Source organism: Coloeus monedula, assembly GCF_965178545.1.
Source record: "Coloeus monedula genome assembly, chromosome: 1".
Lineage (NCBI taxonomy): Eukaryota > Metazoa > Chordata > Aves > Passeriformes > Corvidae > Coloeus > Coloeus monedula.
In genome coordinates this window covers 42,760,259-42,775,920 of record NC_138781.1, presented here as the reverse complement: position 1 = coordinate 42,775,920, position 15,662 = coordinate 42,760,259, and the positions used below count along the sequence as shown (strand labels likewise).

The 15,662-nt window shown below is 38.7% G+C and overlaps 1 protein-coding gene across 3 annotated transcripts in view; it reads right to left on the bottom strand.

Moving 5' to 3' along the window:
• Positions 1-15,184, bottom strand: part of ANO10 (anoctamin 10) — a 122,276-nt gene extending 107,092 nt beyond the window's left edge. For 2 of the 3 annotated variants that reach the window (XM_082293017.1, XM_082293019.1), the window contains exons 1-8: positions 15,065-15,184; positions 11,703-11,876; positions 10,524-10,706; positions 8,976-9,110; positions 7,333-7,452; positions 4,728-5,297; positions 2,343-2,398; positions 829-903 (exon numbers count right to left, since the gene is read on the bottom strand). In XM_082293017.1, the coding sequence (XP_082149143.1) occupies positions 829-903; positions 2,343-2,398; positions 4,728-5,297; positions 7,333-7,452; positions 8,976-9,110; positions 10,524-10,706; positions 11,703-11,862 (1,299 nt within the window). In that variant the 5' untranslated portion in view covers positions 11,863-11,876; positions 15,065-15,184. Of the gene's footprint in view, positions 1-828; positions 904-2,342; positions 2,399-4,727; positions 5,298-7,332; positions 7,453-8,975; positions 9,111-10,523; positions 10,707-11,702; positions 11,877-13,779; positions 13,901-15,064 lie in introns of all 3 variants that reach the window. The other variant, XM_082293018.1, reaches the window with a different exon arrangement.
• Between the last annotated feature and the right edge of the window lie 478 nt (positions 15,185-15,662).

The following is a 15,662-nucleotide window of genomic DNA, read 5'->3' as shown; positions in this document are numbered from 1 at the left end:
CATATGAAAAGTACAGAAAAGTACAGTTCTCATCCTCTGCTGTGTGCTGAAAAGAACTAATTAGGAGTTAGTAGTCTAAATATTTTGTGTATCTGTATGTTATCTTGGAAACAGTACACCAAGTACAATGAAGGGTAATGCATATTTAATATCTACCAATGACAATCACAGAGCTAAAGACTGAATTTTTTTCTATGTTTTTTATTTCCTGATTTTACCTGAAACTACAGGAAATGTCTCAAGTGTTATGTCCGATATATATATGTCAAGTGTTTTGCTAGAGATCACTTCAGAGTAACAGAGGTCTTGAGCTGAAGTTCTTGTACTGCTCATTATGTTTAGAGCAAAAATATTTTCCTTATATGTAATTTTCATGCATTTGAGTGTGAAAGTTGATTTAAAATAACAACTACAAATTATTTTTGCTTTTATTTATTCTCAGATCCTCACTGTAGTCATAAACTTAATCACAACCCTATTTTCAAGAGTCTCTCATTAGAAACACTACAGAGAAGAACATTTTCTAACATAAAAGGAAATAAAGAGGAAATGAAAATTTCCCAGCCTCATCTGTGTGAGAGAATAATCAAATTTATTTGAAAGCATTTCCTCATTTATACAGAGAGAAAGAATTACTCTACTCTGTTATTATTCTTCAATAATGTTAGGGAAACTGAAACATGGAAGCTGGATTTCTAAGAAAATATGGGTGAAATATATTAATTGCCAAGTTTATGTTTTGGAATAACTATTAAATACTAAAGTCTTTCAATCAATCTGTTATTTTCCTAGATTCATCAATATTCTTAAGATGTTCTTGGAACTCACCTGCCTCAAAAGCTTCATATCAAACAACACAAAGGCAATGTAGAACAGAGATGCAAAACAATTTAAGAAGTTGAACTGCAAATAAAAATATTTGGTTTTAGTACTCAAGCAAAAGTTCAGATGCAGAATTATCATCTAACTTAACAGCTGTTCTGACTAAATGGTTTCCATGAAGACGTAAACTGTCCATTAAAGTTTTCTTTACCATTTTCAAACCTTAGGTCAGGAAAAACATATTTTCAATATTGGTCTTACTAAGTTTTTCACTCAAGCTTAATGCTTTCCTAAAGTAAAGTGTACAAAGAGAACTACAACTGAATTACGAAATGTGGACATTAAAAATGTATCACCTTCTACTTAACTTTCATTTTTTTGGCAATTTCTCCAGAGATAACACTATAAAAAGGACATATTGATCTTAATTTAGATCAATGAATTTTTAAATAACTACTTTATCAACATATTATAATATATAACATTTTATATATTAATAATATAATATATAAAATATTATTGTATTACAAAAATATACATGTTGGATGATATATCTCTCAATATGTAAAAATGTTCCTTTATATATGTTAGTTGTGCTTTATATTTAATCACTTCAAAAGGTTTTATGGCCAAGAGAAATATTTCCTACTTCTAAAATGAGACATAATCACAGTACTGTACTTGAAAAATCACAATCAAACTCTGAAGTTTCCTACTTGCTAACAGTGCTGCAGCTCCTGTTTTGCAGCTCATGGATAATACAGATAAATACTGGGAGTGCAGAGAGCCTCTCACAGACTGAGAACGAAAACTGGGGGGAACTAACACTTGACATTTCACAATTTTTTTAATCATTACCAGTAACAGATGAGTAACACAGAGATTTAACACAAAAAATATCACAGAACAAAACAAAACAAACAAACCCCAAATAAACACACACACACAAAAAAAACATGGTGAAGGAAATAAGGAAGGAACTCTAAGGAAATAGAGAAAATAAAGAAGGAAGAAACTTAAATGATCTTTTCAAAAAGGAAACAAGAAGATTAGGTAAACTAAATAGATCAGTATATGCTATGAACTGCACAGGGGCAGACTGATGGACAGGTATTTTCAGGTTCCTCTAACTAGTTGTCTGAACATTAGTATAGGTGGAAGTTAATACATGAACTTTTAAAAATATGGTGTACCATAAAATCGTGCAAAAATTGAATGGAATAGTTCTCAGTTGAAGACAGGACCACACCAATTAACGGAAACTTATATATACAGCATCCTAATGAAAGAACAAATCAATACAAATAAAAAGCCAACTCTCCACTATAAAAGAGGCATCTAAAACAGTCTAGCAGTTACTGCAACCATAACAGAAATCTTCTTTACTCTGATATTTGTGCTACTATTTGGCCTTGAGGAAAACTGTGGGTCACTGCGGTAATGCTAGGAAAGCACTAATAAAACACAGCACAAGCTGTCTTTTTAAATAATCTTAAAAGCTGCTTATATGATATACTTACTACTAAAACCTTCAGAATTAAATGGTTCTGATATGAAGATTCCAGCCTGTGATTTTCTAAAATAGCGACAAAATTATTAATTAGTAAACAGCAGAAGCTCCTATCATGTACTAGACATTACTCTCCAAAGGGCAAACAGACACTTTTACTCTGCATGAAAATTACTTATCTAATAGTTTGTATTATTCCAACACTTTATGGTAAAATGAATGTATACTGTACCAATACCTCACTTAATCTATAAAGCTAATTTGATGCACAATATTATCAAACACATTTTTTACTACAACTCCAGTATTTTTTCTACTTTTCCTTTTATATATTTCTTAACTCTGAAGAGCTATTTTATAGAAGAAAAAACATCCATCACTCTTAAGACTTAACAAAATGTGTCTAATTATTGATTGCTCTTTGGCTGAAAACTAATGCAAGACTAATGGGAATATATACCAAAAAGTAACAATTGCAAATTTGATTCAAAAACCAGTAAATGTTCTGAGAAATACTCCCATCCCTCTCCAAGGAATTTACGTAAGACTGTAAAGCAAGACTAGATTACATGAAGTTCAACAGATGCATTATTCATTTTAACTGAGATTTTCAGTTCATTCAAAATACACTGTCAGAACCTCATGTTTCAGGAAGGCTGGTTTACTAGAGGGGAGAAAAGGGAAGTGGTGATTTTCAATTTCTTCCTGCTATTTTGTCAGATTGTACCTTTAAAGCCCTGGCTAAGCAGTAACTGAGAAGGCAGTACACTAGCACGTGTTGTGTCAACAAGGCTGAAAGGAGACACCATCACCTATGGACCTCATTCAGGACAAAAGAGCAGAGTTCTACTCTGACAGGAGCATGAAGTAAGGCCTGACATGTGGAAAATAACACTCAAGTGACTGAATGCAATTTTTACTTTTAGATTTCACAATACAATCAGCTTTCATGATAAGTGGGTGCAAAAGGGGTGCTTAAAATACCCCAGATTGTTTCCCATGCTTTGTCACTTTAGCTGCTGAAGTCAGGTATTATCTGAAAATAGGCCAGGTGGGAAGGAAGGTAAGACAGCCAGATGAGCTCTTCAGCCTATTCAGAGCATGGCAGCATAAACATATCAGATAGCTCAGAAAAGGCACAAGCTGTCAGTGTAGCAGGTTATATAAGTACTGTCTCTGCTGAATATGAAACATCAGCTTAAAACCAAAAAAGTCTGGATTAAAAAACCCCCTTCAGTTGCCGGCTAAAGACATTTCAGTCTATCAGACCAACACAACTGGGTAGTTCCCAGAAATGCTTTTTCTTGCTGTACAGTAAAAAACAGTGAAACAAAACAGCCAACTGAGCCCTAGATATGAATTTAAAAATCATTATTTAAATAAAAACCTTGAACAGTCACAAACAAATCAAGAAATTGCTTGCTTTTACTACCACGGCTGTCAGGTTGAATTTGCTGAGCAAATAATTTTGGCAAGCATAACCAGCCCCCACTTCAACACCTCTTCTTATTCTGTCTCTGCATGAATCTCCCTTTTGCTTTATCTTTCTTCTGTTAATTTTCTGTGTCTCCAGCTTTAGTAATCTGGATTCTGTCCTGGAAATCAATGCCATATGGAGTGACATGAAGCAGTTAATTGTCCATTAGCTTACTCTATTAACTTTGTCTGAAAGTGACTTCACATGTCTGTAGAAGTGCTAAAATTCAAAATAAATACTAGCATTTCACTCTCCTTATGCTAGGTTACAAAACACAAGGCCTAATCTGTTAAATCAGTCACACACACAAGGGGGAAAAAAAAAGGTAATCTGTTAGAACATTCCTCCTCTTCTAAGAGTGCCCAGAGAATCACATTTTGATAGGGATGTGAAATCCCAGTCTTTGTTATATATGTAGCATACATAAACAGTCTCATGTGACATTTAGTTCTTGGGTTTAGATTTGGTTCTGTAATCTCAGTGCCTCTGCACAGATGTACAGCAGATTAAAACACACTCAGCAAAGCCAGATTGTGGGTGCCACCGGCCAGGACAGCCCTTCCTGCTATCCATACACCTCTGAGCTCTCCCCTCACCTCTTTTGTCAGCACTGTGGCCGATACAGCCAGACAAAGAGCTAAATCAGGGAGGGGGAACATCTGCACCAAAGGCAGGATCACCCATTCTGATGGCATGTCAGACTCAGACCAAATTAAACCAAATATGAAACTGTAATCTCAGAATACCCAAAATATAAGAAGTTTAAAAGGCCATCTCTTTTACCCCACAGCAAGAACCTACTTTGGGAAATTTCTTTAGCATTCTGTTGAACAAGAGCTCACAGTAATGTATTCTACAAAGAAACAAATTCTAAGTATGTGGGATTCTAACTTGAAGAAGAATGAACAACTCTCTTACCCCATGATGTCAAGAATTCAGCAGCATACCGATAGATACGGTTCATAATTTCAATCACAACAGCATAGATGATACTGGGCACATACAGCATCAAGCTGCTGAAGTTAGACTCATTCTGTTTGTGATAATCCAGAGCCCACTGCTCTAAGTCAAAGTAAATCATCATCACATACAGTGAGAAGTAGAGGCAAAGGCACACAAATGGTAAGGACACCAGGTAAATCCGTAATTGCCTCTTAAGGCTTGAGTACACTGGCTCCTCCCTGCCAGTGACAGGATTGATACCCAGCACACCATGGAAGCCTGGTCTTGGTTCCTCAAATTGTCGTTTCATCAGCAGCGTCCCCCAGCGATACGTCAGGATGGCGCAGATCCGCTTCCAAACCTCCAGTATCACAGTGGACCACAGGAGGTTGAATGTGGCAAACATGACGTATTTGTCATAGTCTTCCCATGCAAACACGTAATAAGGAATCCCAATGACAGCCATTGGAATCAAAGCAAATGTGAAGTATTCCAAGAAGCCAAAGTAGAGAGCAATGGTTTCACCAAAGTAGCAGCGTATGTCATCTGCAGAAAGAAATTAAGCAATTAAGACTACACTTAACAGAGAAGTCAGTACAATATCAAACTTGACCTTACATGAACTTGTAACTTTCCATTGGCCAGAATTTCTTCTTCTAAATAACACAATGAATATCATTGCTTCTTCTTTCTTCCTTCACCCTTATTCCAGAAGGTCAGACGGTTATCTGAATTTTTTTTATGTTACATATATACACACAGAACCATACCATTCAGATGGTAAGGAAATCAAATACCCCAATAACTACTACATCAACATCAGATATCCAGACAAACAGAAAAAAACAAAAAAACAACCACAAACAAACAAACAAACAAAAACAAAAAAAAACCAAAAAAACCCAAAAAACAACCAAAGAGAAAACACTATCATTCTTGAACACAGAATTGATCAATGAACGGCATGAAAGACATCTGATGTAATAAAAACCAAACTTTAACAGCAAGTGACACCCAGCTTCTGAAAAATCCCACTGGCATATGCACTCCTGGAAAACAAATTTGTTTCATCTTGCCCAGGCAAAAAAAGCTAGCTGTGCTTTGACAACCCTCAAGGAACTGAAGGAATAGATGGTCAGGTGTATCAAAATCTTAAATCTTAAAACATGTCAGAGAGAATAATCAGGTTGAGATAACTCTCTTCAACAGACAACTGATACATGAAATACTTCCTGTACTCACTAAGTTTGTCTGCTACAGAGACTTGGAAAGTGCATTAATAATGGATATATTTCATGACAGATGTATTACCTCCAAGAAGACATCGCACTTATCTTAGTAACAACAACAACAACAAAAAAAATAGGATTATTATTCATATAATCTAGAAGTGATTAGATATAGAAATGCCTATCAAACAGAGTTGGGAATGCTGAAATCTCTTATCTTCACCTGCTTGGAAGACCAGATTGCTTGTATGCCACTGCTCTGCATTCACCAGCCTAACAAAACAGCCACAGAAGCATGGCCTCTGAACTGACACTGTAAATACACTACTGCAGTGTATTACCTCTGTAACACGCTACCACAAAAAAACCTGACATGCAATACCAGAATATTCTTACAGCTTACAAAACACTACAGCAGAAGCTTACAATTGTCAACCAGATAAAAGTCTCTGAAAGCAAGAAGGAAAGGTAAACAGACAGAAGGATCAGCACTCCAACATCCCTGTCAATCAAAAAGTCCTTAACAAATACATTCAAGTGTAGGTCATTAGCATGACTTCACACTCCAAGCACCCAACATGAACGACATCCCTAAATTTGTACATACTTAACAGGTACCTGGGATTTACTTCAAAATTTTGTAAGGATTCAGTGTCAGTCCAAAAAAAACCCTTTCTCACATAAACAAAAGAACAGCACACAATAAGGCTCCTAACACAATACTCTGTGGCAGCCATATCAAGCCAGATCTTTAACTTCCTGCAGCTCAGGAAAGAACCTCAAGCAACTGCAAGACTGAGAGACTTAAAATCAGGCAAGCTTCCAAACGCTTAGTTTCTTATTTTTAAATGACATTTACAGGTTTAGAGTTTAGAACTTAACTTTCCACATGGCCAGACTAAAAATTATAATCATTTTAAGATTATTCAGTGTCTAAAATACATTCAAGTGATGCTGGCATGCAACAACATACAGTCTTCATTCAGACAATGAATATAAAACAAACAGCTGTAAATACACTTTTGACACACCTACAACACAAAAAAGCTTTGGGATTTCCAGACATGTGGGAGCTTGTCAAGAGTCAGTCTGAAAAAGCAGTCTTGGCTTGGACCATTCCTGCTTTACTGATTGGTGGGGAGAATTTGTGATGTGCAGACTGCTGTTACATGGAAGTTCACAGACACCAAATCTGCAGACTCCGGAAACCACCAATTTTGCAAGTCTAGAACCATTTCAGGAGGTCCCACAGGAAACACTAGAAGAGGAAAAACTTGTCCAAATGGTAAAACAGCAGTGGTCTAATTTCACGACTCCATTGCATGACCACAGTGCAAATGCTGTTCACATACCTAAAGGTTGATAACCAACTTTCACTCGGCCATACCATCTGTGACGAAGCTTTTTCAACTCTTCTCTATCATGCAGAGGGAAAATCTGAACAAGAATACCACTGGTCAATAATCTTCTCACTAAAAGAGAAAAGAAATAGATACCTCACACTCCTTCAAAGGACAGTGAAGTTGACATAAGCAAACAGGTTACACTGTGTGCTTAGCAAGCCTAAAGCTCCTTTGAAATAGATCTAGTACTCAAATCCTAAAAAAATTGTCTCATGTTAGTTAAAAATTATAGAGAGCAGTTATACCTATTCCTGCAACTACTGTGCTGTCCACTGGAAGAGAAAGAGCAACCTTTTTACATCTAGTAACTACTCCATAGCTTTGCAATATAACCAGATGCAGCTTCAATAGCAAAAAGTGCTACAGGTCAGGACTGAAGTGCTATATGTAGCTTTGTGGGGATAGCCACAAAGCCATCATTGTATTGATTATAGGAAAGATACAAAAAAGCCTTTTAAACATCAGTTTACACTAATTCATAAATTACATCACATGCTCATTGCAAACAAACTACATATTCCACAATCTGTATTTAACTTTATTATGGAAAGCAATACAACGTGTGTGGATAAACAAACTGCCCGGAAGTTACAACCATGGAAAAAAGAAAATAATTTAAAAAACAGGGAGGCACTGGAAGTGTGACAGTACTTTACTATTTCCCATCATCATCTGCTTGACATGACTAGAAAAATACCTTGGCTATATAAAAAAATTACCAATGTAAACTCATCTGACATCTACATTTATTTACATGTTTTGAACCACTAATATACACAGATCTCCTTTGATGACCAACACTAATGAATGAAGATACTGTTTATAAAAGGACATACAATTATTAAGATACATTCTCCTAAGAATCTGTAGCATCTCTGCCAACAAACTAGTTCCAGCTACCATAAAAATAGCACCAGCTCTCATTGCTTCTTTCTCCCATGAAAAGGAAGAGCCCTTGAAGCAAAGAGGAGAATCAGTGAAACCAAATAAATGAAATAAAACTTCCTTCATATTACGGAATGTATAACTCCGGAGCACTGTTACTCATTCCAGTATTTTTATACAGAGACAATCCAAGTATATAATCATGTAATTTAAAAATTAGTATTTTTGGTACTAATTAAAACTAATCAATAACATCAACATGTGCAAAAACTACCCAGCTGAAGAGACCAGAGCCTCAGCCTCACAGAACAACTCAGGATAGAAGGCCCTCTGGAAGCAATCAGGTCCAGCTACCTGCTCAAGGTAGGTGTGGCTTAAATTGGGCTGCTCAGGACCTTGTCTAGAAAGGATCTAGAAGTCTCCCAGGACAGAGTTACCAATAATCTCTTTAAATCCCAGATCAAATGTTTGATTACCCTCTTGTGAAAAATATTTTCTTGATACCTAATCAGAATTTCTCATTGTATTGTGCATCCATTGCCTTTTCTCCTATTACTGAACCAGTGAAAAAACAAAGTTGGTTAAAAATAGTGGGACTTGAATGTCTGAAGGATTTCTCTTCATTAAAGGAAAATTACTGTTTTTCCACCATGAACACTATCCTACATCAACACAGTGAGTTAGAGGCAACAAACTACACTGCTTACCAATTGATTTCCCTGGGTACAGCTTTGCCTGAGGATATCCAGGGATCATTTTTTCATTTTTAGCTCTCAAATTTTCAAGTTCATGTTTGATGATGTACTGACATTCTGCCATTGTAAGGAAATTGTGATTGTCATCTAGATAAAAAAGAAGGTTGTATGAAATGGTGCAGCACGGGAATACAACCCTGGCAGCAAATAACTACAAAGAAATAACCAGAAACAGAAAAAAAATTACAGCAACAAACCTATGTCAACCCCATGAATTTATCATCATGGAAACACGAGTCTGATTTCGTGGAGATAAAAAATAAATTACTATTTTTTCCCCTTAGGAATATGAAACTATAGGGATTGCCCTAAATACACTAAGTAAGAAGCTAAAATATCAACAAAACTCTAATACAAAGAATAACAACAAAGTATTAGTTAAATTGGGCAAACAGAAATACTGTCAAGACAACACAGACTGCAGAGTTTCTCTTCTAGGTGACAATTTCTCTGACTGCACCTCGACAAAACTAAAATTAGATTTGTGCCTTTAAAAAGAAAAAATACCAATGGATACAGCCAAAACCATATTTACAGCAGCTGGAATTCCAGCTAATCCTAGAGATTCTATCAACAGGGGAATTTGTGTCAGATTTGCATTAATAATGTAAAGGCATGAAAGAAACGGAAGTGGCGCTCTTGCAACTGACAATTCTTCTGAAGGCTTCCTAATTTCAGGAAAGCAAGGCCACAAAAGTAAAGACACTGCAACAGTTATTGCACACAGCAGTGGTGTTGAGCAAAACTGGCACTGAACAACAAAAGTTCAAATTGTTTCAGGCAGACCCAAGAACCTTGATATTGAAAATGTGGTAAAAGGCATCACTCAAACAGCCACATTAAAAGTATTAGCAACACCAAGCTGGAACTCCAATATTTACCTGCAGAGCAAAAAATGAGTTCTGCCACTGTAGGGGGGTTAAATAGCTTACAAGCAACACATTTAAAAGGAAATGTTCCTGTGTTGGCACCTTCATAAAATAAGAGAGGAAAAGAAACGATTCCACTAATCATGCCCAAATTCCACTGAATGCGTCTGTAGTGTTAATTATAGTTTGTTTGATGTGTACATGTAACAGAGAAAAATGTTTCTATTTTTTCCAGCTAATTATAAGATAATAAACCTCAAAACTGGCTCACAGAAATTAAATTGCTACATTAATTCATAACACGGATTGTTAATCATAAAATCATGTTTATCAGCTCTTTGTCTTGTCTTATTTTCCAAGAAAATCTTTCATACAAGTAAGAGACTATTTGGAGCATAGAAAAGCATAAAGGAAAAGACAAGCAAAAAACTAAAGCCATGTGAAAGAAAACAAAATCCATTATATGACCTGAATTTCCACAGCTAAAAACAAGTATTTTTTTCATGGCTTGGTCTTGCTGTTCACAGTTACCATTCCAAGGAACAGAAAGAACGTAGGAGATTTAGCAGCACAATTGCTCATAATCTTTAGTCTCTACTTTGCAATGACAAAGATTCCTACAATTGCTTACCTGCAAAATCTTTGAAAGTTTTTCTACTGCTGTATGTAAAAGTTCTCATTGAGTTATCACTGCATTCCTTCACCAAACCTACAGTTTCAGCTCCGAGCAACAGTCTTAAGTGGGAAGCTCCAACTAGATAAATATTTTCAACGCCATTTTCCATAACCAGTGGTTTAACCAGTAGTTGTGCACCTTTAAAGTAAAGAGGGGTAAAATAAGCAAGAAAGTACATTAAAATTACATCTAAAAGCCCTAGTATTTTAGCATCCAATATACTGGCCCTAGCTAACAGGAGTGCTGAAATGTCTCTTTTTAAGGGCGCAAAGAGCCAAGATTTCAACAACACTTGACATATGGTGTTCAGAATCTTGCAGGGTCACCCTCTGATTCAGCCCTGCTTCTGTTGAAGCACTTGCAAGAATGAACTGGAACAATGGGGACTGTTTGGATCTATTTCCCTAAGGTTCACACCACAAAAGCCAGAAGTGCTTCTGCAAACAGTCCCACTGATTTTAAGGAGACCAGATTTTTCAAACAGAAACATCTCTAACTTATCTAATAGAGGCCGGAAAGCAAGTTGGTAGTCACAAATCCAACAGATACAGAAATATTACTGACCATAAGCCATAAGCTACAACAGCTGTAAATAATGACTTTTTTTTAAAAAGTTTAAAAAAAAGTCCAAGGAATTGCAAATTAATTAGCCTAACTTCAATTCCCAGAAGCATACCAAAATGAGTAACGAAATACTGTCTTAGTAAGACCCCACATACTACCAAAAAATATAAATAAAATCCAACATTAGGTTACCATGATTAAATTGCTTTCTGCTAACTTAATTTTGTTCTACAACATGGTACAAAGTCTTATGGACAGGATACGAAGCATCTTCATTTAGGCAAGGTTTACCATGTTTCCATAAGCAACAGGACAAAGATGCCTAGACAACTGCTATAAAAACTGACATCAACACTACATTGAAAGATAGGTTATCAGGGCTTCAATGCAAAAAATGGAAGAATTCTAGAGTTCAACTGGCATTTGACCTTAAGCCAATGTTTTCATTAATAACAGGGTTAAGTGGGTTCCAAAAATGCAAAATGAAATGAGACTGGCAAACAATCATTATACCACAAATTCCCTGAACACTAATTTTCTGTATGTCTTCATATTATGTACTGTACTCACCTCCATTTGCCTTTTTGTCCACAATTCGTTTAGTGAACCATTCTATGGTTTCTTCTTTGGTGCCTTTTGCAAGTTCAATTACTACCAGAGGCCTGAAGTTAGACTCAACAGTATCCAAGAAAGACCAGCTTTCCACCACCTCTTTTGTTTTTTCCGCCATCTCTTGAGAGCTTGCTAAGTAAAAAACCAAAACAAAGCAAATGCTAAAAAATATTTGGTATTAATCTAAACACCACAAAACTTTTCTGTAGTGAGTTACACAAGTCTGTGCTTAGCAAAGGCATAGGTGTGCACTTTTATGCACTTACTACTACCAGGCTGAGTAACTTCCACAGTTGTCAAGATGCTACCGATCTCCCACGGCATTTGTGTCCTACCCTCCAGATAGGAAAACTGTTGTTGCTATGTATAGCAAAGCAGTAATGAGAAGAAAGCAAATAAATAAATTCAAACAAATCAATAAGGTGAAACTATCCTCAAAAACAACAGCTTGCAACTTCCTATAGTGTATTTGTCAGCAAATTAAAACATTAACAGAAACTTAGTCAAACAGGTATTTAAAAATCAATAAGCTTCTCATGGTATGAGTATGCAAACACATTATAAGGAAGAACCTCCTCAGTTAATCTTTGAAGCTTTAACCATACCAAGGAAACTTACACCATCTTGGGTAGGTGAGTAAGACACCTATCATATCAATAGGCAAATTAAACTCAAAGCACTTAAATGACTTTTTGCAACCTATAAACCAAGTGTTCTGTGACAAAGTCCAGCTGCAAAGCACTGAGCACAGCTTTATGTGTAAATAATCCAAATCATCTAAGCAGGCCTTTATAGACTCACAGACCCATTTAGGTTGGAAAAGGCCTTCAAGAGTGAGTCCAACCATTAACACAGCACTTCCAAGTCCACCACTAAACAGTAGCTCCAAGAGTCGTATCTACAGAGCTTTTAAATACCTCCAGGGATGGTGACTCAACCATTTTCCTGGACAGCCTGTTTCAATGCTTGACAACCCTTTCCATAATGAAAATTTTCACAATATTTTAATGGCACAACTTGAAGCCATTTTCTCTTATCACTTGTTACTTGGCAGACCCCCACCTTGCAACAACCTCCTTTCAGGTAGTTGTAGAGAGTGGTAAGGTCTCCTCTGAGCCTTCTTTTCTGCAGGCTTAACAACTCCAGGCACTTCTCTTTTGTCTTTTTAAAAAATTTTACATAAATTATTCTACAGAGATCATTGTATCATGCTTCATAAAGAGATGTTGATATAAAACAGTTAATCTGGTCACTAACCTGCTCCATTTAAAAAAAAAAAAAAGTAAAAAACCCAAACATAAAACCTATCACAGCTTTAACTTACTAAATTTAAAAGTGAGGGAAAGGTTTGGTGATTTTGGTTTGGGGTTGGTTTTTTTTGCTATTAACTTGACTGAAGAAGGGAGTTTACCCACTGCCTTTAAGTAGTTTCCCCTCTCCTGTTAAAACACTGAAAATACTTAATTTCTAAGGAAGTTGCTATAAGGATGCAGTTCAACTTTTATGACAGTTATACTTCTGTGATTCATAGACAAATCAGGCTCCGGTATTTCATATAAGTTATCCTACAAAATACAGTGATACTGTAAACATATGCTTATCATAATAAACAAGTCTATTTACTTTTAACTGTCAGAAACAACTTTCAAGCCGAATTTCAATGGGGTTTTCAGTTAGTTTCACTTGTCTTTTCACAGGCACACAATCCTGCAACATTCAGATTGACAGCTCTGAACCCAAGTATGCATTATCTTTAAAAGAAATGTACAAGATCAATAAAGTATTCAAAAACATTTTAGATGCATATCTGCACAAACAGAATGAACCAGACAGAGGAAAACATAACCAGGGATGAGGCACTGTAACTGAGATTGCCAGTAAGTAACTACACTGTCTTGACGAGTCACTGCACCTTAATGCATCACTATCCATAATCAGGGGTTTGCTAAAATAATGCCTGACACGTTGTGCATATTGCCATTTCTAAAGAATTTAAAGAATGAAAAACTCTAGATAATTATTAAATATTACTTACCAGTTAACAATATCACTTTGCAGGCAGTTATCTCTTGAAAACAGCCTTTTTATAAACAATGTGCTACTCAGTGAACTTGGCTCCTATCATTTATTCAGAATCATCATACTTGGCATGGTGACTGTGAAAGAATCACAGAAACATCACAGAATCATGGAATGGTTTGGGTTGGAGGTACTTTAAGGATCACCTAGTTCCAATTCCCCTGCCATGGCCAGGAACACGTTCCACTAACCCAGTTTGCTCAGAGCCCCATCCAACCTGGCCTTTAACATTGCCAGGGATGGGGCATCGGCAGCTTCTCTGGGCAACTTGTTCCAGTGCCTCACCACCCTCACAGCAAAAAATTTCTTCCTAACATCTAACCAAAAACTACTCTCGAAACTCGGTTTGATTTGTTATTTTCAGGCTTTCAGTAAAGTGTTAGTTTCAGGCTTATTACTACTGAAAACTACAACAGAGATGAAGCACTCTTCCAAATCGCCTCTGTGATTTCCACACGTTTTTTAAACAGGTTGTCCAACGCCCAGCACAGACCCTGTGGGAAGTAATTTGGCCTCCTCTTTCACACCTGCACTGTGTAACTTGGGACACACACAGAAGCACGGGAAACAGCCCCAAAAGGCCGTCAAACCCCTAGAGCTCCCGCTCCCACGGAGTAGCTGAGTGGCGGTCACAATTAATTAGGTTGCAAAAGACCTCTGAGACCATCGAGTCCAGCCAATGACCAGGGACCACCTTGCCAGCTCAGGGCAGAGGGAGCTGCAGCCCTTTTCCAGGGCGTGTCGGCGCAGAGCTGGTCAGAGCCGGGTTCACTGCCCAGCCTCCACCCGCTCGGCGGCCCCGGGAGCCGCCACGTCCGGGCCGTGCCCGCTCTAAGGCGGCCCATCACGGCTCCTTCCCGCTGCCAGGCTGCGCCTCGCTCTCCTTTTTTAGGAACTTAAATATCGGGGAGGAGAGCAGCCCGGCCGGCCCCGCTGCCTGCACGGCCGGTGACTCACTCCCTGCCCCCGGCCGGGCCCGGCCGCGCTCGCCGGCGCCCTGTGCCGCTTCCCGCCGCCGACCGCAGCCCACCGCAGCCCACCGCGGCCGCACGACGCGAGCACCACCCCGAGCGCTGCCGGGGCGGCGGGGGAAGCGCTGGCGGTGTCACGGCCGCCCACGCTCAACACTGGCTCCGCGCCGCGGCGGGGTGGGCGGGAAGGGCGGAGGCTCCTCCCCTCTCGGCGGCGCAGGCAGCGAGAGCCCCTTCCCGCTGAATGCCGGCCGCCCACTCCCCACTCACCGCCGGTGCCGGCTCCACATCCGCAGGGCAGGGCGGGGCGCAGGCGGGCGGAGGCCGCAGGCACCGGGCGCTGCCAGGACGGGCGCCGGGCCGGCCCAGCGTGACACCGCCCGCCGCTGCCGCTGGCCACGCCCCTCGCCGTGGCCCTGCCCGGCCCGTGTCTGCCCGCCCGGTCCTTGTGCGGGCCTTCAAAGTGCACCAGTGTCAGTGTTTCGGCAACCCTCGTATGCCCCACCAGCTCTCATTTCATCTTCTTGTTTATTTCCACCTTTTGCTCCCTGTGCTGCCTCCTGTCACAGAATCACAGAATCAATTAGGTTGGAAAAGGCTTCTAAGATCATCGAGTCCAACCTACGACGGAACATTATTTTGTCAACCAGACCACAGCACTGAGTGCCACATCCAGTCTTTCCTTAAACACCTCCAGGGACGGTGACCCCACCACCGCCTTGGACAGTCCATTCCAATGTTTATTCATCCTTTTTGTAAAGAAATTACTCCTGATGTCCAACCTAAACCTCTCCTGGCACAGCTTGAGACTAAGTCCTCTAGTCCTGCAGTGGTTGCCCAGGACAAGAAACCAACCCTCACCTGGCTA